General features: G+C 40.2%; 1 protein-coding gene and 1 non-coding gene across 3 annotated transcripts in view; both read left to right on the forward strand.

The window, feature by feature from the left end:
* The first annotated feature begins 227 nt into the window (after positions 1-227).
* Pip5k1a (phosphatidylinositol-4-phosphate 5-kinase type 1 alpha) overlaps positions 228-21,981 on the forward strand; it is a 50,937-nt gene continuing 29,183 nt past the window's right edge. For both annotated transcript variants that reach the window (XM_076861858.1, XM_076861859.1), the window contains exons 1-2: positions 228-747; positions 14,399-14,437. In XM_076861858.1, the coding sequence (XP_076717973.1) occupies positions 666-747; positions 14,399-14,437 (121 nt within the window). In that variant the 5' untranslated portion in view covers positions 228-665. The remainder of the gene's footprint in view (positions 748-14,398; positions 14,438-21,981) is intronic.
* LOC143405351 (small nucleolar RNA SNORA2/SNORA34 family) lies at positions 13,323-13,440 on the forward strand. The gene has a single exon (XR_013155564.1). It is a non-coding gene; the product is annotated as a small nucleolar RNA SNORA2/SNORA34 family (small nucleolar RNA).

Genomic DNA, 21,981 nt, shown 5'->3' on the forward strand with positions numbered 1-21,981 from the left:
GAGCCGTTTCAAAGTTGACTTACCGAGCCACCGTAGGGGCGGTTCGCCGCCTAGCTGCTGGCCAGTCTTCTACTCCTGGATTTGTTAGGGTGTGAGGAACCCGACTCACGTGACCATCAGCAGCCTTCTGATTGGTTTTGTTTCCCCTCCCATTCAGTGGGTGGAACCCTGAGGCAGCAGGTCCGGCGCATGCGCACAGCCTCCCCCCCCCTCCCCCGGCCACCTAGGAGTGGAGCCGTGTGGTTGGGCGATAAACAGGCTGCGGCTAGGGAGCAGGGAGGTGGGGGGGCGTTCGCTCCTTTCGGACTGCTTTTGGAAGTAAATGCCTTATTTTCCTTTTGGGTGAGGTTAGGTCCGGACGCGGGGTCCAGGCCGCCGGTTTGAGCCTACTCCCTTGTGAGAGCAGAAAATCGCTCCTGTGGAGAGCGATTAAAGTTGCGGAGGGGACAGCGAGCCGGGAGTTCTTCCCCATGGCCGGCGAATGGTTCGGCCCTGAACTGGTCCAAGAGCAAGCGGGACGCGTCTGAGAGAGGCCCCAGAGGGGGCGGGAGGGCGGTCCGCAAAACGCGAGTTCTGTGGAGAGACGTGGGGAAGATTCGATTCCGAGAAGAGGAAGAGCCCGACTGAGAGGGAGCGAGGCCGCTGAGGGGGAGGGGGCTGCCAAGATGGCGTCGGCCTCCTCCGGGCAGTCCGCGGTCGGATTTTCATCCTTGGATCCCGGGGTGCCTTTGAGTAACTCGGCCTCAGGTAAGCCAGGCGGGGCATGGGCGGCATGGTGCTGCGGACTGTGCGGTCGGAGGTAGAGCGAGACTCGGCCGGGCACCTGTAGCCGGGAATGTCCCAGGGGTTCCGGGAAGGTCCGAAGCCTGGCTCTCAGTAGGGGTTTCTGAGTGGGCAGGGAGTCCGCGAAAAGGGTGAGCTTAACCGAGAGGAGGGAAGCTGTCCACCATGGTGACTGTCCCAGAGATCGAGCGGGGGGCTTCCAGGCGGAGGGGTGGATACGGAAGGTGGGGGTAGGCAGGAAACTCTGGGAGGCTTAACGAGAGGAGTCGGTGTGCGAGGCAGGTGGAGCCCTCGTCGATTGTGCAGTTAGTTGGGTCAGAACGTTGAAGAGACGTGGGGCTTGGACGCCCCCGCGTCTCAGGACCCTTGGAGTCGGCGGAGTCGGAGGCTGGGTTTGTTGGGAGTGGGAGTTCCTGGAGCCGTCTTCGACTCCCCTTGGTGCGTCATGGCTTCTCGCTGCTCCCCGCCCCCGCCCCCGCCCGCGCCGACACGCGCCCATATTTTCCCAAACTCAATCCGTGACTTCCATCCCTGGCCTGCCCTACTCTGGGAAGGAATTAGAAGTTTTGAAGAGAACTTAAATAATGTGGAGAATTCGTGTCAAAAGATCCTGAAAACAGACGGAGAAGATGAAATGGAGTCTTAAATTCCAGTTGAGCCTGAGGGAAGGGATGTTTGGAGTTGGGCCCGGGAAGGAAAGAAAAGTGGGGGATGGCTCTAAGTGCTACGGGGGACTATTATATAATGGGAAAGAGACCGGAGGGATGCTGGATGCATCCGGAAATTGGAGAATGGAACCCAGCGATACAGAGAGTAGTTAGAAACTAATGAAGATTAAGAGAGCTGAGAACTCCTAGAAGAAAAGAAACAGATTGTGTGTAGGAGGGAAAATGTGTGTATGGGGGGGTGAGTCAGAAACCGTTCTGGAACTTCTATTAGAAATGTCTCATATCCCAGATGACTGTTGCCTCTACACTGTGAACAGGAGAGGCTTGGATGTTGGATGCTTTAGTTGAGATTTTGTTGACATTTCCTTAGGTCTGGAATTGCATCCTTGCTGTTTTGAATCTGCTAAATAGAGGGTTCCACCTTAAACATTCCAGCTAAAATGAGGGAATATGTAGTCACAGTTACCTTGTAAGATGCAGTTTTATTTATGTATATCTATTTTTAGTGTTTTGTTTTGTGTGTGGCGTGAGCCAAGGGGCACTTTTATCACCCAGCTACATATTAAGCCTTTTTAATTTTTTTTTTTTTTAATTTTTGGATTTTTTTGGGGGGGGGCGGATTCTTGTTTTGGAGATTGAACTGGGGTGGGCACTCAACCACTGAGCCACATCCCCAGCCCTATTTTGTATTTTATTTTTAGAGACAGGGTCTCAGTGAGTTAGCTTTTTGCTGTTTGCTTGAGGCTGACTTTGAACTCACCTTCCTCCTGCCTCAGCCTCCCCAGTTTCTGTGCCCCATGGTGCCCAGCTTGCTTATCTGTCTGTCTGTCCGTCTATTTTTTGGAGCCAGGTGCTGTGGTACAAGCTTTGTCCTGGGAGGCTAAGGCAGGAAGATCACAAGTTTGAGGCCAGCACTTGCCTAGCATGGGTTCTGGGGCATGAACCCATGGTTGTTTTACCACTGAACTACATCCCCAGCTTTTTTTTTTTTTTTTTTTAAGTTGTAGTTGGACACAATGCCTTTGTTGTATTCATTTATTTTTATGTGGTACTCAGGTTCAAACCCAGGGCCTCACACATGCTAGGCCAGTGCTTTACCACTGAGCCACAACCCCAGCCCCCAGCCCCCAGCCCCCATCCCCCATCCCCCATCCCCCATCCCCAGCCTTTTAAATTTTTGAGACAGGGTCTCAGTAAATTGCTTAGGGCCTTGCTAAATCACTGAGGCTGGCCTCTAACTTGCAATCCTTCTATCTCAGCCTATCAAGTAGGTGTAATTACAGGCATATACCACTGTACCAAGCTCTATTCTTAGTTTCTTGAAAAGTGATTTTTGCTTTTCCTGTAAAAGCATTAGAGGACCAGAACAAGTCATATAGCATTCTAAATGTGAAAAGAATAAAGCAAAGTCCAAGGATTTATTTTTTAGTATTGGGAGTTAACCCAGGACACTTTATCACTGAGCTGCATCCCCAGCCCTTTTTATTTTTATTTTTTTAATTTATTGTTTTAAAATCACACAATGCCTTTATTTTATTTATTTTTATGTGGTGCTAAGGATCGAACCCAGTGCCTCACATGTGCTAGACATGTGCTTCTACCACTGAGCCACAACCCCAGCCCTCCTTTTTATTTTTTGAGACAGGGTCATCTTGAACTTGCTATGGTCCTGTCTCAGCCTCCTGAGTCTCTGGACAGTCATGCACCACTAGGCCCAGCTTTTTGTTGCTGTTTTTAATATATAGTAGTACCTTAATATAAAAACCTTCTCCCCATACTCTCCAAATCAGAAAGAGGAATGATTGAATAATCAACTATCAAGTAGGTAGTCTCTGTTAGAAGCTTAATAGTAAGAGCAGCGTATTTATATACCAGGTTTCAATTTGTCATCATCTCATAGAAGTACCCTCCAGGTAGACAGATTCAGGAGTAACAAGAAAATATTTGTCATTTATTGATAAATCATCTCTCTCTTGTATTTCTACTCCTAGTTAATTCTAATATGTATTTTAATTATTATGATTTGATATCTTTATAGGTTTTTGTTTTCTGACAGATCTTAGGGCTAGCAGCTAATATTACAGATTGTATAAATGCTCTTCAGTTTTCTCCAGAAAGTCAACTATTAGGCTCAATTGACTTTATTTACTTATTTATTTATTTTAGTTTTTGGCGGACACAACATCTTTGTATGTGGTGCTGAGGATCGAACCCGGGCCTCACGCATGCCAGGCAAGCGAACTACCGCTTGAGCCACATCCCCAGCCCCTCAATTGACTTTATACTTGCTTGATTTTACTGTTTTCACTTGTGAAGTCAAGGTTCAAAAATGTCTTAAGTTAAAAATAGTCACAGATTATGGGCTGGGGTTATGGCTCAGCGGTAGAGCACTTGCCTAGCATGTGTGAGTCCCTGGGTTTGATCCTCAGCACCACGTAAAAATAAAGTATTGTGTCCAACTACAACTAAAAAGTAAATATTAAAAAAAAAGTCACAGATTAGAGATTACTTTTTGGACTCCCCCCACCCCTTTTCTTTCCAGTACTGGGGAGCAAAACCATGGTTCTCTACAACTGAGGTACAACCCCAGCCTTTCTTATTTTTTATTTTGAGATGGTCTTGCTAAGTTTTGAGGCTGGCCTCAAACTTGCTGTCCTCTTGTCTCAAGACACCCAAATTCCTGGGATTAAGGCTAGTCCCAAGTAGGATCACTGGTGTCTCTGTCTCTGTCTCTGTCTCTGTCTGTCTGTCTCTCTCTCTCTCTCTCTCTCTCTGTCTCCCCCCCCCCCACATACACACACAGCCCAAGGATAAGATATTCGATTTTGGGGCTGGGGATGTGGCTCAAGCGGTAGCGCACTCGCCTGGCTTGCGTGCGGCCGGGGTTCGATCCTCAGCACCATATACAAACAAAGATGTCGTGTCCGCTGAAAACTAAAAAATAAATATTAAAAAAATTCTCTTTCTCTCTCTCTCTCTTTAAAAAAAAGAAATCTATAAGCTATAATTAAAAAAAAAGATATTCGATTTTGATGCAGAAAAGCCTAATTTAGAAAGGGTTTGTAATGGTAGGAGAGCTCTTCTCTAAATGGTACCAGGGAATTAGGAGCTTGGTGGGAACAAATGATGGTTTTCAATTTCCTAAATTGTTAAAAAGAGAGAAGGCTAATCTTGTAGAAATTCAGGGTGAGTGTGTTTCAACCATCATAAAACCAATTTATTGTTCTTAGGTGTTTAGCTGAACTTTACTTAAATTTTGGTGAAACTCTACAATTCTAAACATAAGCTTTTCTGGGAGTTTTGAAAATGGATAAAAAATAATGTCCCAGTTCAGGGACAGATTTACTGTTTTAGATAATCTGTTTGAAACTTTTGGATACTCAAAATCATTTTTATCATTCAAATTAGGATGAAGAGGTTATTTTGAAGAGTTGTTTCCTGCCAATAGGAAACCCCTAACTATATTGTTTTAACATTAAACTAGAGCTGGTCTTTTATACTGCTGACAAATGAAATACAGAGTGAAGAGCAAACTATAAGCTTAACAATGGAGTTAACATCCATTGGAGTTAACTGGGGAGGGGTGATGTTAACTGTGTAGCATCTTAAAGCAGAAATTATCTTTTGCTTGTTCTTATACTTTGGTTGTTAAAGGTGATGGAGTTTGCTGTCTAGCTTCAGCTGCTTGGTGTGTAAAGAAAATGTATTCTGTACTTTTATCATCCTTTTTATTTGAACTATGGTACTACTTAATAAAATCAGCACTGATGTGGTGCTGTTGACAGTGAGACTATCTATCACACCAGTGTTCAGAGACTTTATCTGAAGTGTTTCCTTATCTCTATTTAACTTTTTTTTTTTTTTTTTTTTAAGTACTGGAGATTTACCACTGAATTACATCTCAGTCTTTTTTTTTTTTTTTGTGACAGGGCTTCACTAAGTTGCTTAGGTCCTTGTTGAGTTGCTGAGGGTTGACCTTGAATTTGCTATCCTCCTATCTCAGCCTCCCAAAACCCTGGGGTTACAAACAGGGGTCCTGGGATTACAGCCCTGGCTAGTTTAACTTCTTACAGTCAATTTAGATTTGACATGTAAGTCCACTGAGTCCTCTTTTTACTAGAAAAGAATAAAGAGTTTGTTTTGGAGTCTGACTAGAACATTAAAATATTTTTTTTTATTTTTGTATCGGGGATTGAACCTAGGGGCACTTAACCACTGAGCCCCATCCCCAACATTTTTTTTTAATATATTTAATTTTGAGACAGAGTCTTGCTAAATTGTTTAGGGTCTCACTAATAGTGTTTCTGAGGCTGGCTTTGAACTTGCCAGCCTCCTCCTTTAGCCTCTCAAGCTCTACAATTACAGGCCTATGCCTCTGTGCCCAGCCATTTTTTTTTTAATTTTTAAAATATTTCCCTATATATGTATTATTATTTTTTGCAGTACTTGGGATTGAATCCATGAGTGCTGTACCACTGAGCCACATTCCCATCTTTTAAAATTTTTGCTGTTTTTTGAGATAGGGTCTTGCAGGGTCCCTGGAATTACAGGCAGGTGCCACACATCTGGCTATAGTGCATTTTAAAAATAGTAACCCCTTGGGCTGGGGATGTGGCTCAAGCGGTAGCGCCCTCGCCTGGCATGCGTGCGGCCTGGGTTCGATCCTCAGCACCACATACAAACAAAGATGTTGTATCCGCCGATAACTAAAAAAAATATATATATATATATTAAAAATTCTCTCTTTCTCTCTCTCTCCTCTCTCACTCTCTCTTTAAAAAAAAAAAATTAGTAACCCCTTAGCCAGGCATGGTGGTGCATACCTGTAATCCCAACAACTCAGGAGGCTAAAACAGGAGGATTGCAAAATTCAGAGTCAGCCTCAGCAATTTAGTGAGATCCCGCTTCAAAAAAAAAAAAAAAAAAAGGACAGGGGATGTAGCTTAGTGATAAAGTGTCCTTAGGTTCAAATCCCAGGACCAAAAAAAAGTAGTTATAATTTTTAGCAGGAGCACAAATTATTTGGGGGTAATTTTACAATCGTTTCCTTATCCCCCGCCCCCCCCTTAACTGCAGAGGGGAAACTCCAGAGGTCACAAAATTAAAGCTTTTTGCTTGAGATCTTTGTAGTGGGGCCAGTCTCATGAGTTCTTTGTTCTGGTGGTTTTGTTCTAGTAAACTGCCATAATCTAGTAATTTGAGTGGTAGAGTTTTTTTGTATGTTTTTTGTCTCTGTTCTTTGTATATACTTGTAAGCCATTTTGTAGCCATCAGAATTCTTTATTTGTGTTTGAAACAGGTCTCTATATTTTCCAGGGAGGCCATTAACTCCTGGGTTTAAGGGATTCTCCTGCCTCACCCTTGAGTAGCTGGGATTACAGCTTTTTGCTAGAACCACTCAAGCTTAGCATCAGATATAATTAACTAGTCTTATAGGTATCCAGCATCAGAGATTAATTGGTAAAATGTACTTGCAAGTTAGCTTTGAGTATCAAAATAGTACGTTTTACTTGTGAATATGAGCTCTTCTGATTAATACTTTTGCTCAAATGTGTGCTAGGTAGTAGCTTAAATATTTTATTTGCCTGTTTTTCTTTGATAATATAATGGAAACTAGCCTGTGGAGTGAACTACCATAACACTAGACCAGAGGCAGAACTGAAAAGAGTAAAGGTGTTTTTTATCCTTTAAGTTGGATATTTTCTCTTCTAGAATTTTGGGGTATTCTTACTTGACCTAAAGAAGGCCACAATGGGGCTGGGGTTGTGGCTCAGTGGTAGAGAGATTGCCTAATATGTGTGAGGCACTGGGTTCAATTCTCAACACTACATATAAATAATAAGCAATTTTTTTAAAAAAGATGTTGGTCATTAAATTAACAACAGCTAACATTTATTTAAAAAAAGAAGAAGAAGAAAAAGGCAGCAGAAACAAGAAGAGCAAAATGAGCAGTATCTTTTCTCTCTTTGTGCTGGACATACGTTCATGACCAAGAATAAAAGTGTATTTCAGGAAGCATGCTGTTTCCTGATAGCCAGAGGGAATCTCTGTTTTCTGTGTTCTAAACCCAGCCCGAAGTTCAGTCTAATGAGCATGTTTGGATTGATATTTCCTAGAGGAAACCCCTTCTTATCCCATTTGCCCTGTTGTTTCCTCACACCCTTTTTCCATCAAAAAAGAGCGTTTAGGGCCTGGGATTGTGGCTCAGCAGTGGAGCACTTGCCTAGCACGTTTGAGGACCTGGGTTCGATCCTCAGCACCACATAAAAACAAATAAATAAAATAAAGATATTGTGTAAAAGAAAAAAAAACAGAAAAAAGCATTTAATTTCCACATGTTCATCCTGTTTTGTTCATATCTCCTGTGAGCTTTTATTATTTACTGTTTTCTATTTGAAGTGAACTCAACTCCTCCATCTTTTTTAACTGTTTCCAGGCATTTTTCTTTCTCCCCCTTTGAAATTCCAGACTGTTTATTTGAAATGGCTACATACAATATATATTAACTTATAAATATCTGATTCCTGGGAAGTCTTCCTGTTGTTGGACTGGGAGGAAGACTTTAGCAAAAAGAGGACAAGTTCCTTGTAGGGGGGGAAATATATATATAATTATTATTATTATTGTCTTTTATACTTAACTGAGCAATATGTCATTATCCCAGAATGAGCACTGTCCCAAAGGACCAGTGATGTTGGTGAAGGGTGTACTAAAGAGAGGTGAGCAAGGGAAGTTGTGGCGAGGGAATGGGGAGAGTTTTTTGTTTGTTTTTAATGTATAGTTAGAGTATATTAGCTTTTTCGGTGTATAATGTAGGTAAACAAATCTGGTAAATAAAGAAGTCTGACGGCAGAGAAGTAACTTGGCTATATTTCTGATTTCTGTGGTGAAGAAGATTGCTTGGATTGCTGGGACAGTTAGTGCTCATTATCTTCAGCTTTCTCTGTGGAAATATGTGCATTCTAGTTGAGCAAGACTCACTGTACTTGCAAGATAGAGCCAGATTTGGACATAGAATGAGGAGGTAGCAGTCTGCCAAAAATTTCAAATGCCTCTTGGCTATGGGTAGATCCAGGTCTTTTAAGGAAGGACTTGGATTTGTTTCATATTTTTTTCATATTCAATTAATGTGTTGTTGCCAAGGGATACATATTTGAGGCCTGAGAACCATGAAATTTGCCAGTGTGGTACTGGAGGCAAAAGTTCAACAGAAGAAAATAGAGTTGTTTTACTTTTATCCCTGAGTTATTTTTCTTTAACTGCTCCATTTTCCAACCTGGGAAACTGAGACTGAAAGAGATTGTTACTAGTGGCAAAGATATTTGTTATTGAGGTGAATCTTTTTTGGTGGTGCTAGGGATTGAACCCATGGCCTTATGCATGTGAGGCAAGCACTGAGCTATATCCCTAGCCCCACTGAAGTGAATCTTATGGAATTGTAGCTCATTCCTTGATCTGCTTTTAGTTGGCTCTTAGCTAAGGTGATCTCACAACTGGTAAATTGGACTGCTTTTAGGTTTTTGTTCCTTAGGAAAAACTGATATCTGCTGGATAACAAAACTTAGGTCTTCTCTGAGATATGCCTTGGTTTTTAGTCATTAGTGAGGGTGAAGATAATAGATTTATTTATTTATTTATTTATTTATTTTTTAAGATAGAAGAGAGAGAGAGAGAGAGAGAGAATTTTAATATTTTATTTTATTTTTTTTTTAGTTATCGGCGGACACAACATCTTTGTATATGGTGCTGAGGATCGAACCCGGGCCGCACGCATGCCAGGCGAGCGCGCTACCGCTTGAGCCACATCCCCAGCCCCGATAATAGATTTTTTTAGCATTGTTTTTTAGAGCTTGTTTTCAATAATACTCCTCAGAAGGCATGATGACATTTGAAACACATTTCTAAATCTTTTCATTTGGAGAACATATTGTGCCTCCCACCTGCAGGGATATAGTTAGAATGGCTTCCAGTATTCCAAGTTAACTTGGACCACAGAGAGTGCTTCAGGTAGTTCTGCAAGCAACTGGGTTGATTTTGTTTTAGTTTTACTTTGTTGCAGGGAGTTTAGTTTTTTTTTTTTTTTTTTTTTAAATCACTATCTACTTATCAACAAAGAGTCCCCTGGAGGTTAACTTTTGCTTCAAAAATGCTCCTTTGTGCATGTGTGACCTCACCCCACTTTCTCCCACTCCGAGTTACACGCCCAGCCCAAAGGAGCTGTGCTCTAATATAGGAATTATTGATTCATTTATGTATTAATGTTGCTAGATCATTGAATTGAATCTCTGGGAACACCTCCATGACCTGGTGAAGCAAAATCCTGGTAGTCTGAGGAATGCACATCCGGCTAGCCTCTAGCGTCCCCAAATTATATGTGTACTTCAAACCTTCAAGTCACTCACATGCTGCCTCTTAGTTTCTCATCTGGTGGATGATGTCATCTTATCTTGGGCGGAAATACTTCTGCTCTGAAAGCACAGGGAGAGGCTCTGCCATTAAGGCCAATTCTGTTTTGTCCCACATGCTGGCGATGGAGAAAGACCTAACTCATTTCAGAGCTATTCAATATGAAACTCTTTGTTTAAATTATCTTGTTCTGGGCTGGGCCTATAGCTCAGTGGCAGAGCACTTGCTTAGCATGGGTGAGGCACTGGGTTTGATCATTAGCACCATATAAAAAAATAAACAAAATAAAGGCATTCTGTCCATCTACAACTACATTTTTTTTTTTTTTTAATCTCCCTGCTGGGTGCTGTGGCACATGCCTATAGTCTTAGTGGCTCAGGAGGCTGAGACGGGAGAATTGCGAGTTCAAAGTGAGCCTTAGCAATGGCGAGGCACTAAGCAACTCAGTGAGACCCTGTCTCTAAATAAAATACAAAATAAGGCTGGGTATGTGACTCAGTGGCCGAGTGCCCCTAAGTTCAGTAACACCCCTCCACCCCACCCCACTCCCCTCAAAATTATCTCCTCCTTTAAGGTTTGCACATTTCTTCCTCTGAAATTTGTTTGCCCTTTTCATACCTCTCAGGATTACACTGTTTTTTCTCTTTTTACTTTTATGTTTTCTTTTTCTTTCTTTCTTTAGTGCTGGGGATCTACCACTGAGATCAGCTACATCCTTCTTTTTATTTATTCTCCCTAAATTGAGTAGGATTGCTTTTTTTTTTCTGTTTTTTTTTTTTAATTTTTTATTGGTTGTTCAAAATATTACAAAGCTCTTGACATATCATACTTCATACATTAGATTCAAGTGGGTTATGAACTCCCATTTTTACCCCAAATACAGATTGCAGAATCACATCGGTTACACATCCACATTTTTACAAATGCCCTATTAGTAACTGCTGTATTCTGCTATCTTTCCTATCCTCTACTATCCCCCACTCCCCTCCCCTCCCATCTTCTCCCTCTACCCTATCTACTGTAATTCATTTTTCTCTTTATTTTCCCATGTCCCTCACAACCTCTTATATGTAATTTTGTATAACAAAGAGGGTCTCCCTCCATTTCCATGCAATTTCCCTTTTCTCTCCCTTTCCCTCCCACCTCATGTCTCTGTTTAATGTTAATCTTTTCTTCCTGCTCTTCCTCCCTGCTCTGTTCTTAGTTGCTCTCATTTTATCAAAGAAGACATTTGGTATTTGTTTTTTAGGGATTGGCTAGCTTCACTAAGCATAATCTGCTCTAGTGCCATCCATTTCCCTGCAAATTCCATGATTTTGTCATTTTTTAGTGCTGCGTAATACTCCATGGTATAAATGCCACATTTTTTTTTTATCCATTCATCTATTGAAGGGCATCTGGGTTGGTTCCACAGTCTAGCTATTGTGAATTGTGCTGCTATGAACATCGATGTGGCAGTATCCTTGTAGTACGCTCTTTTAAGGTCTTTAGGGAATAGTCCGAGAAGGGCAATAGCTGGGTCAAATGGTGGTTCCATTCCCAGATTTCCCAGGAATCTCCATACTGCTTTCCATATTGGCCGCACCAATTTGCAGTCCCACCAGCAATGTACAAGAGTACCCTTTTCCCCACATCCTCGCCAGCACTTGTTGTTGTTTGACTTCATAATGGCTGCCAATCTTACTGGAGTGAGATGATATCTTAGGGTGGTTTTGATTTGCATTTCTCTGACTGCTAGAGATGTGAGCATTTTTTCATGTACTTGTTGATTGATTGTATGTCCTCCTCTGAGAAGTGTCTGTTCAGGTCCTTGGCCCATTTGTTGATTGGGTTATTTGTTATCTTATTGTCTAATTTTTTGAGTTCTTTGTATACTCTGGATATTAGGGCTCTATCTGAAGTGTGGGGAGTAAAAATTTGTTCCCATGATGTAGGCTCCCTATTTACCTCTCTTATTGTTTCTCTTGCTGAGAAAAAACTTTTCAGTTTAAGTAAGTCCCATTTGTTGATTCTTATTATTAACTCTTGTGCTATGGGTGTCCTATTAAGGAATTTGGAGCCCGACCCCACAATATGTAGATCGGAGCCAACTTTTTCTTCTATCAGACGCAGAGTCTCTGATTTGATATCAAGCTCCTTGATCCACTTTGAGTTAACTTTTGTGCATGGCGAGAGGAGGAGATTCAGTTTCATTTTGTTGCATATGGATTTCCAGTTTTCCCAACACCATTTGTTGAAGATGCTATCCTTCCTCCATTGCATGCTTTTAGCCCCTTTATCAAATATAAGATAGTTGTAACTTTGTGGATTAGTCTCTGTGTCCTCTGTTCTGTACCAGAGTAGGATTGCTTTGACTTGTGGTCCTCCTGCCTCAGCCTCCTGCTTAGCTAGAATTACAGATGTGCACCACTGTGCATGGTGCTTCTTTGCATTTTTTTTTTTTTTTTTTTTTTTAGAGAGAGGTAGAGAGAGAGAATTTTAATATTTATTTTTTAGTTATCGGTGGGCACAACATCTTTGTTTGTATGTGGTGCTGAGGATCGAACCTGGGCCGCATGCATGTCAGGCGAGCGCGCTACCGCTTGAGCCACATCCCCAGCCCTGCATTTTTTTTTTAATTCCTCTCAATAGTGGATTTTTGTCTCCAGTGGCTCAATAGTAGTAAGCAGATTTATGGAGAATCACAGTGGCGTTTTGCCAAGTGACTAGAAACCAGCCCTTCCGGTACCTTTTTCATCATAAACCCGAGGTAGGGTGGGGCCAAGGACCAAAATGGAATGCTTTCCTGAAACTAGTACAGAGTTGCTCAGAAAAATTTTCTGTAACCCAGTGTGATGATTCAGCTTTGTATTTTAGCAATAATTGACTGGGTTGTCTCTACTTTGGCATTTGGCTTGACTGGTTCAGCTGTTCTGAAATTACTTCAGTAACATTCGTGATTTCCCAACTTTTTTTTCATAATTTAAAGGCTGTTTCCCCCCTACCATGTCTTGGCATTTATGAGATATGCCAGAATTGGGTATCCCTGTTTTAAATAAGTCATTTGATATTTGAGGAATATGGTTCCCTTTTTCAAAGTGAACCTCTTATATGTGTTAATGTACTTTTATTCAAGTTGTAGTAGTATGTACCAAAGTAATACATAGTTGAGAAAAACTACATAAAGGAGGGACTGGGTTGTGGCTCAGTGGGCAGAGCGCTTGCCTAGCATGCTTGAGGCACTGAGTTCAATCCCTGGCACCACATAAAAATACACAAATAAAATAGATGTTAAAAAAAAAAAAAACTACATATAGGAATTAGGGTTATTTTTAGCTTGGGATTATCAACAGCATTCTAGGCATTTATTTTTATTTAAATTTTTTTCTTCGCCAGCAGTATAACATGATCACATAAGCTTGAGTTATGTGTATGTGAGGGTGTGGGTGGGGGGCAGGCTGTTGAGTAGTGGCATACTGGGAATTATGGGTTATAAAGCAAAGCAAGGTTTTAAGCAGGAGCCTAAAGAAATGTCTTTCTATGGTCTGTTGGCTGTTTCAGAACTTTAGAAGTATAATAGTCATTTCAATAGAAAGAAACATCAGAAGGGGGGAAAGAAAAAAAAAAGAATATTTTAGTATGCCAATAAAAACATTTGCTGGGGAAAAAAAAGCAAAGAGAATAACAACATACATTCTTGTTGATGTTCTTTAATTGTTTAATTATGTAATGTACATAATAAATTTTTTTTGTTATAGTTTATGTAGTTAAAGAAAAATAGAAACTTAAAAAATCTAATCCCCAAAAAAGAGATGTTGTATTTTAATATTTTGTTATGTATTTTTCTGGGCGTTTTATACATGTGTAAGTGTATGTAAATTTATAGATAAATATTTTATGAAAAATTATATCAGGGTCTGGAAATGTACTTCAGTGATAGAGTGTTTGACTAGCATGTACAAGATGCTGTTTGGTCTCTAGCACCAATAAAAAGAAAGAAGAAAACGATACTATACTATATTTTAAAAAACTTTTTTACTCAGCAATTTATTATGATACCATAAATACACTTCAAAATTATAGTTTATAATATTCTGTTAAACTATATTTTAATTGATAATACCTATCTCCTTGTTCATATAGGTTTTTTCCAGTTATGGTACTTAGACATTCATAGTTATTATATGTAGTGCTGTAGTAAACATCTTCATATATACATCTTTGGATAGAAGCCTGTATGTAGAGGTAGAAGCCTGTATGTAGAGGAGCCTTATATCTGAAAAATTTGGCCAATTTCAATTCACTCAAGAGTAAAATGATTTGGAGTACAAGTTTTGTGACTACTCTAGGAATTTTTGTGCTAGAGCTGGTCCGTCTGTGTTTTTGGACACTTATCTGGAATTTCAGAAAATCATTTTATATTTCACAGTATGGTGCTAGAGATTGAGCCAGGCCATGTTCATAATTTTAAACTTCATAGTTTTTTGTCTTTTCTTAAAATCTGCTGTTAAGCAAGTAGAATCCCAGAAGTAAGTGGTAACTTTCTGTTTTTTCCTCATTAGGTTTCAACTTTCTGTGCTGTGGGGTCAACCATAAGAGAGGTAGATCTAATGTATATCTGTGATGAAGAAGCATGAGCTCCTTGCAGTAACTAGCTGCTAGCTCCTCTTCCCCATAACAGTTGCACACTTTTTGTAGTGGTAGTGCATGATCTTCTGAGAAGGCTGTGGATGTCTTGAAAACATTATTTGACTGTAGCTCCCATGTCCCTCTGCCTTCTCCAAAAAAAAATTGCTATCTTAACAGAGGTGTCTTTTCTCATAGTTCTTCTTGTTTTAGTAAACTAGTCTCAGCTCTTTTCAGTTTCCCTTTCTGTTGCACCTCTCATTTTCCTTTAACCTTTCCTATCATATAGATGGGACTTCACCATTAATAAAATAATAGATGCTAATATTTATTGAGCACTTACAATGCTAAGTCTGTACATGACATTTTATTTATTTATTTATTTTTATGGTGCTGGAGACTGAAACCAGGGCTTCAAAGAGCTCTGTCACTGAACTACATCCCTACCTGCTATTTCCGAATTTTATGGATGTAATAATAAGGCCTAGAGAAGTTTTGACCAAATGTGCACAAGGTTGCCTTTTAGTAAATGTTGAATCTAATATCCAAACCTAACAACTGAGGTGTTCTGATTGTAAAGCCTATATTGCTACCCACTGTGTTGTTATTGTTCCCCTTGCTGATTGGTTGTTTTGTTTTTGTTGGTGCTGGGGATTAAACCCAGGGCCTGTCACATGCTGGGCAAGTGCTCTACCACCGAACTATACCTCTGACTCCCCTTACTAATCTGAAAGTCTGCGTGTGAACTAACTTGGCTTTATTTCTATACTTATTTATTTGGTACTGGGAATTGAACCCAAGGGTGCTGAACCATTGAGCTACATCCCTAGCCCCTTTTTATTTTTTATTTTAAGATAGAATCTCTTGAGTTGCTGAGGCTGACTTTAAAGTTGCAATCCTCCTGCCTCAGCCTCCTGAGCCACTGGGATAATAGGCATGTGCCATCTTGTGTGGCAGGATGGATAGCTAATTCTGTATTCAATTCCAAGATACTGAAAACAAAATAAACTTTTTTTTTTTCCCATTGCAGTTACAGCAGCGACAAGTCTTAATACTTTTAATCAGAACAAGTCATATACCAAAAAGTAAACTCTAGTCTAAGACAAATAGTACTTTGTCCCCCCGCCCCCCATTAAAATGCTTGATGTCTTAATGCAGAGGCAAAGGTACTTCTGACCTGGTTGTGGTGGCACTTACCTGTAGTGCCAGCTTTTCAGGAGGCTGAGGCTGGAGGATCACTTGAACCCACAAGTTTAAGAGGAGCCTAGCCTGAGCAACAAAGTGACACCTCATCTCAAAAAGGAAAAAAAAAAAAAAGGTACTTTCTCCTGCTACTAGTGAGGACTTTAACATCTATAAAGCTGTGAAACTGCTTTTTCAAGTATCAGACTTAACAGTTGCTCTTCTGGAATACTGACTTGTCTACTACCACCACCCCTTCCTGCCTCTCTTCCCTCACACTGGGGATTGAACCCAGGGGTCCTCACCATTCAGCTGCATCCTTAGCTTTTTTTCCCCCCAGTCTCTATACATCAGTTTTTATTGGAACACAGCCCTGCCTATTCATTTACATATTGTCTACAGTTGTTTCACACTCAGACGAAGGTGGTTTGTTGGTTGGGCCAGAGACTCTGTGACTCTGGCCCTCTACAGCAAAAGGTTGCCAACCTCTGCTTTAGAGTTAGGTTTCTATCCTGTGTTTCAGCAAAGATTGGTCATGTGTGAAGTAGGAAGATGTGAGCCCCAGGCAGGGAGGGACAAGGAGAACAGGGTCCATAAGTTTGGACTGAAGAGACCAGAACTTAGTGATCCTAGAAAAGGGAAGCTGGAGTAAGGCAGCAGGAGCCAGCAAGGCACAGGGCAGAGGGAGGAGACGTGGGCATGGCACCCTTGCACACTTCATCAGCAAAGGGCCAGTCTATGCCTGCTTGTTCTGCTTCATTTTATAGCCTCCATGTAATTAGAACCTTAAATCTCAGGTACCAGTTCACCACGGTTCCTGAACTGTCCCTGAGGTCAAAATGATGTTAGGGTGTCATAATGGCAGAAACTAAAAGCAGTTCTGTCTGGTGGCATGATAATGTAAGACAGAGACATCATTTTCAACTTTCTAAAAACATTGTTTTAAGAAATAAAAAGCTGACTAGCTGGGTACTGGGGCACATGCCTGTAATTCCAGAGACTCTCAGAGGCTGAGGCAGGAGGATCCCAAGTTCAAGGCTAACCTCAACAACTTAATGAGACCCTGTCTCAAAAGACCTTAGCACTTAGTAGTTAGAGCTCCCCTGATTTCAATTCTTAGTACCAAAGGGGGAGAGAGAGAAGGACAGGGGGAAGGGGGGAGGGGTGTGTGTGAGAGAGAGAGAGAGAGAGAGAGAGAGATATCTGGTGAAATTAATTATGCTATTTATTCATTTATTTATTGCTACCAGGAATTGAATTCAGGCACTAGACCACTAAGCCACATTCCCAAACCCTATTTTTTTTTTTTTTTTAAGAAAGAGTGTGTGAGAGAGAGAGAGAGAGAGAGAGAATTTTTTAATATTTATTTATTTTTTAGTTTTCAGTGGTCACAACATCTTTGTTTGTATGTAGTGTTGAGGATCGAACCCGGGCCGCATGCATGCCAGGCAAGTGCGCTACCGCTTGAGCCACATCCCCAGCCCGCAAACCCTCTTTTGTATTTTATTTAGAGACAAGGTATCACTGAGTTGTTTACTGCCAGGCTTTTGCTGAGGCTGGTTTTGAACTCTTGATTCTCCTGCCTCAGCTTCCTTAGTTGCTAGGTTTATAGGCATATGCCATTGTGCCAGGCTTTAATGAAGTATTTCACTTACTCTAATATATCACTATTGTCATTTCAAATGTAATCATTGCAAAATTTGCTAGTGAGAGATTCTTTGTTTCTCTTTCATATGAAGCCTTTGAAATCCCCTGGGTATTTTATAGTTGACATTCTATCTTGATTTGACAATTTCATGATGCTAAACTTCCATCAGAAATACTCGGTCTGTAGTTATAATTTATAAAATTAACACTGGAAAAAGAAGATTCAAATTATTTCAAATATACTTAAGAATTTTTAAAATAAGTCAAATCAAATTTTAGTTTTTAAATGTAATTTTAAATCAATTGAAATTTAACAAAAAAAGAAAAGAAAGTGAACAAAATTTAAAATTCAATTCCCAGTTGTTCTTGCCACATTTCAGGTCCTGGATAGCCCTGTATGGTTGGTGATGATAGCATTGGACAGAATGGCTCTAGACAAATCCTAGGGCACAGGACTGCCATGCATGGCTCTCTGACACTTTCTGTCAACAAAGGGTAACAATTAATATTTACAGCACATAATCACTCTCTTTTTAAACTCCCTAAGTCACAGGAGAGAGAATACATGGTATCTTCATCTTGTCTGTCTGCAAATGTGTCCCCTGGAAAAGGTATCTAACCTCCTGGAATTCTAAAAAGGTTACCAGGAAGGAGGACAACACAGTATTCAAAAGGCAAAAGTTCAGAAAAGTCCCCAAAGTGGTTATGTTTCCCCACTCATTAAATCAATAACCAGGTCTTGTCAGCTTTCTTTATAAAATGTAAATGTTAGAGGACTGTACCAAAGTATAGTCATCAAGGTTATATAGTAACTGGCATAAAAATAGTCAATAGAATAGAACTGGGAGCCCAGAAATAAATCCATGTATTTAAGGTCAATTTGTATTTGACAGGGTGCCAATCTTATTCACTGGAGAAAGGGTAATCTTTTTAATAAACGATGTTGGACAACTGGATGTCCACATTACAGAAGAATTGAGCCTCAAAAATTTACTTAAAATGTCAAAGACCTAAAGGTAACAGCCAAAATTCTACACCTTTTTAGGAGAAAATAAAATGGTTGATCTTTGTGACCTTAGATTAGGTAACAGTGTCTTAGATTTAACACTAAAAGCACAAGCAAACAAAGTAAAAGAACAGATGAATTATGCTTCATCCCATTTTTAAACTTAGGGTATTAAATGATACTATAATGAGGGAAAAGAAACCCATGTAACAGGAGAAAATACTTGAAAATCATATGCCTGTTAAGGATATAGTACCAAAAATGTACAAAGAACTTAAACAATGAAAAGAAAAACAACCCCAAACAATTTTTTTAAGTGACCCAGGTTTTTGTTTCTGTTTTTGCTTTTTATACTGAGGATTGAACCCAGGGGCATTCCACCACCAAGTTAACCACCACTACTACCACCACCACTTTTTTTTTTTTTTTTTTTTTTTTTTGAGACAGAGACACCAATTTGCCCAGGTTGGCCTTGAACTTGCCATCTTCTCCGCCTTGGCATCCTGAGCATCTAGAACCATAGATGTGCACCACTATGCCCAGCTGGGTGAAGGTTTTTAATAGTTCTTCAAAAAGAGAGCACAAATGACCAATAAGCACATTAAAAGTGATCCAAATTGTTAGTCTTCAGGCAAATGAAAATGAAAATCATGCAGCCACTAAGGTGTTATAATTAGAACACACAGAAAATAATAAGAATTGAAGAGCAGATAGAGACACTGGAGCCTCAGACATTGGTGGAGGGAATATAAACTGGTGCCGTCTCTGTGGAAAAAAACTTGGCAGTTCAATTACTCACATGACTAAACGCAGGACTGCTCCATGGTGCAACAGCTGCTCAGCAGCATACAGTAGTCTGTGGGTCCCATCCCAGAACCACACACAAAAAAAATAAAAAGTGAGTTACTTAACCACTTTCAGGAGTATATCTCCCAAGAGAATTGAAAACACATGTTCATATAAAAACTCGTACATCAGTATTTATAGCATCATTATTCATGATAACCAAAAGTCCCTAACTCTTTTTATCTTCTGTTGAGTCCTGTTATATTTTGGGGGCCTTGAATTTCTGATCCTCCTGCCTCAGCTTCCTAAATCGATGGAATTATAGGTATGTGCCACCATTCCTGGAAGTTTCCTGCTATTTTTGCCAGTGACATTGATGCTTGCTGCCACAAGAACTGAATATTGTTAATTTCATCAAGAGGACCTGAGGACTGTACTCTTAATCCTCTATCAGTAAGATTGAAGGATAGATCCCCTTGTCCCAAAAGAAGGCAGAATCTCAAGGGAAAAAAATTCGCATTTATATTATCCTTAGCAAATCTGAGGGATATGTGTGTGTATTGCTTAGGATCGAACACTGAGCTATATTCCCAATTCTTTTCTTTTCTCCTCCACATTTTTTATTGGCACATTATAATTTTATGTAATAGTGTGATTATTTGTTACATATTGGTACATGCACATAATGTAACAATATAATTTGTCCAGTATCCTTTCCCAGGACTTTTCCCTTTCACCTTGCCTCATCCTAGTCCTTGTTATTTTTATTTTCAAGACAGGGTCTTGCTAAGTTGCCAAGGTTGGCCTCAAACTTATGATCTTTTTGCCTCAATTTTCCAAGTAGCTGGAATTTGCAGGAATGGGCCATCACACCCAGCCCCTTTGGAATCTTTTAAATAAAATTCAATAAATACTGCAGAAAGTATTTCTACAGACAGTCTCTGTTTTTTTTTGAGGAATGGTGGGGGTATAGGAGTGTAGCTCTGTGGTAGAGTGCTTGCTTAGTATTCATGAGACCTTGAGTTTGATCCTTAGTATGAAATTATTATTGAATTTATTTTTTTAAGGGTTCTGTCTTAGAGTTTTTTTAAAAATATTTATTTTCTAGTGGTAGTTGGACACAATACCTTTTTTTTTAAAAGTTTTTATCTTTATTTTTTATGTGGTGCTAAGGATCGAACCAGTGCCTTGTACATGCTAGGCGAGCGCTCTACCGCTGAGCCACAACCCCAGCCCCACAATTTTTATGTGGTCCTGAAGATCGAACCCAGGGCCTTGCCTTTGAGCCACAACTTCAGCCCTGTATTAGGGTTTTTTTAAGGGTTTTTGTCTTATCGTTTTTTGCCTCCAATCAGCAAGTAAGTTTTACCCATTACATTTGATAGATGTTTCTTAAGTTCTTAAAGAAGTTCCATTCCATGTAGTGCTTTCAGGGCCAAATGTATTTGTGAGCTTTTAAAGTGTTATTATTAAGTATAAATAACCTTTCTAAACTGGATATGGTGCCTATAATCCCCGTGCTCAGGAGGCTGAGACAGGAGGATTGCAAGCTCAAAGCCAGTCTCAGCAATTTAGTAAGACCTTATCTCAAAATAAAGAATAATAAGGGCAGAATTTGTGGCTCTGTTGTTATGTGCCCCTGGGTTCAATTTCCTGATACAAAAGACAAAAAACAACCTTTCTAAAAAATCTATCAGCATTGAAGCTTAGTGATACATTGAAGTATTGCCTAAATAAGAAAGCAGAAATAATAATTCAGTATTTGAACTAGGGCAGAGATGTATTAAATATGAACAAATGAACCAGAGCAGGATATGGGAGTGTAGCTCAGTAATATAGCCTGTGCTTAATATGTGCGTGGCCCTGAGTTCAGTCAGCAGCACCAAAAAAAAAAGAGAAATAGTACAAAGGCCAATGGTCATGGTTGGGCATGTCTGTAATCCCAGCTAGTAGAGGCTGAGGCAGAAGCATTGTGAGTTCAAGGCCTACCTGGGCAATTTATTGAGACCCATCTCAGAGACGGGGTGGGGTGGGGTGTCCTGGGTCTAATCCCCAGTATCAAAAAGAGAAAGTAATCAAGAAAGAAAGAAAATCAATCTAGTGAGGACAAGCTGGTGTAGGACTAACTATAGCATTTATAGCCAGGTTGTCAGACTGTAGTTTCTTTTATCTTGGGCAGTACATGACACATTCCAAGTATAGACTGACAGTAAAAAGTTGGGGGTTAGATGGGGGAATGGCAGAGTCTAAAATCTTTGTAAGAAAAATTTTCCTCTAAAGAAGGGTAATTTTTTTCAGTACTGGGAATTGAACCTAGGAGTGTTGTACCACTGAGTTATATTCCTAGCCCTGATGATGAATCATATTCTCTTTAAAAATTGTCTGACAGACATTCCCAGGCCAAGTGTTGCCATGTGAGTTTTTTTTTTCCTTTCATTTGTACACTTCTTTCCTCTCCCTCTTCTCCAACCTCTTCCCTATATTTACAGAGGAGAAGATTTGATTATGAGGTGAACAGGTACAGTGCTGGTCACATTGATTCCCTCAGTAGATCATTTCTATTAGCAAAGTTGTGGGCCAGGCAGTCAAGCCCATAGTAGATGGTATCACGTTTCCTATACTGTCATCCTGCTCTTCATTGGGTTTCTGGAACAAACTGGGTGTTATAGCAATACTGGTAAATACTCGCTGCAGTTTCCTCTTCCTTTCCTTTCTTTTAGTAGGTTAGGTCTCTTGAATCCTGGGCTCAAGTGATCCTCCTACCTCAGGCTTCAGCCCTCTTAAATAGCTTGTTCTATAGGCATGTGCCATGTTGTCCAACTTACCTCATTTAATCTTTGCATAAACCTTATAAGATAGATTTTTCAGGGCTGGGATTGTGGCTCAGTGGCAGAGTGC

The sequence above is a fragment of the Callospermophilus lateralis genome, chromosome 7, assembly GCF_048772815.1.
Source record: "Callospermophilus lateralis isolate mCalLat2 chromosome 7, mCalLat2.hap1, whole genome shotgun sequence".
Lineage (NCBI taxonomy): Eukaryota > Metazoa > Chordata > Mammalia > Rodentia > Sciuridae > Callospermophilus > Callospermophilus lateralis.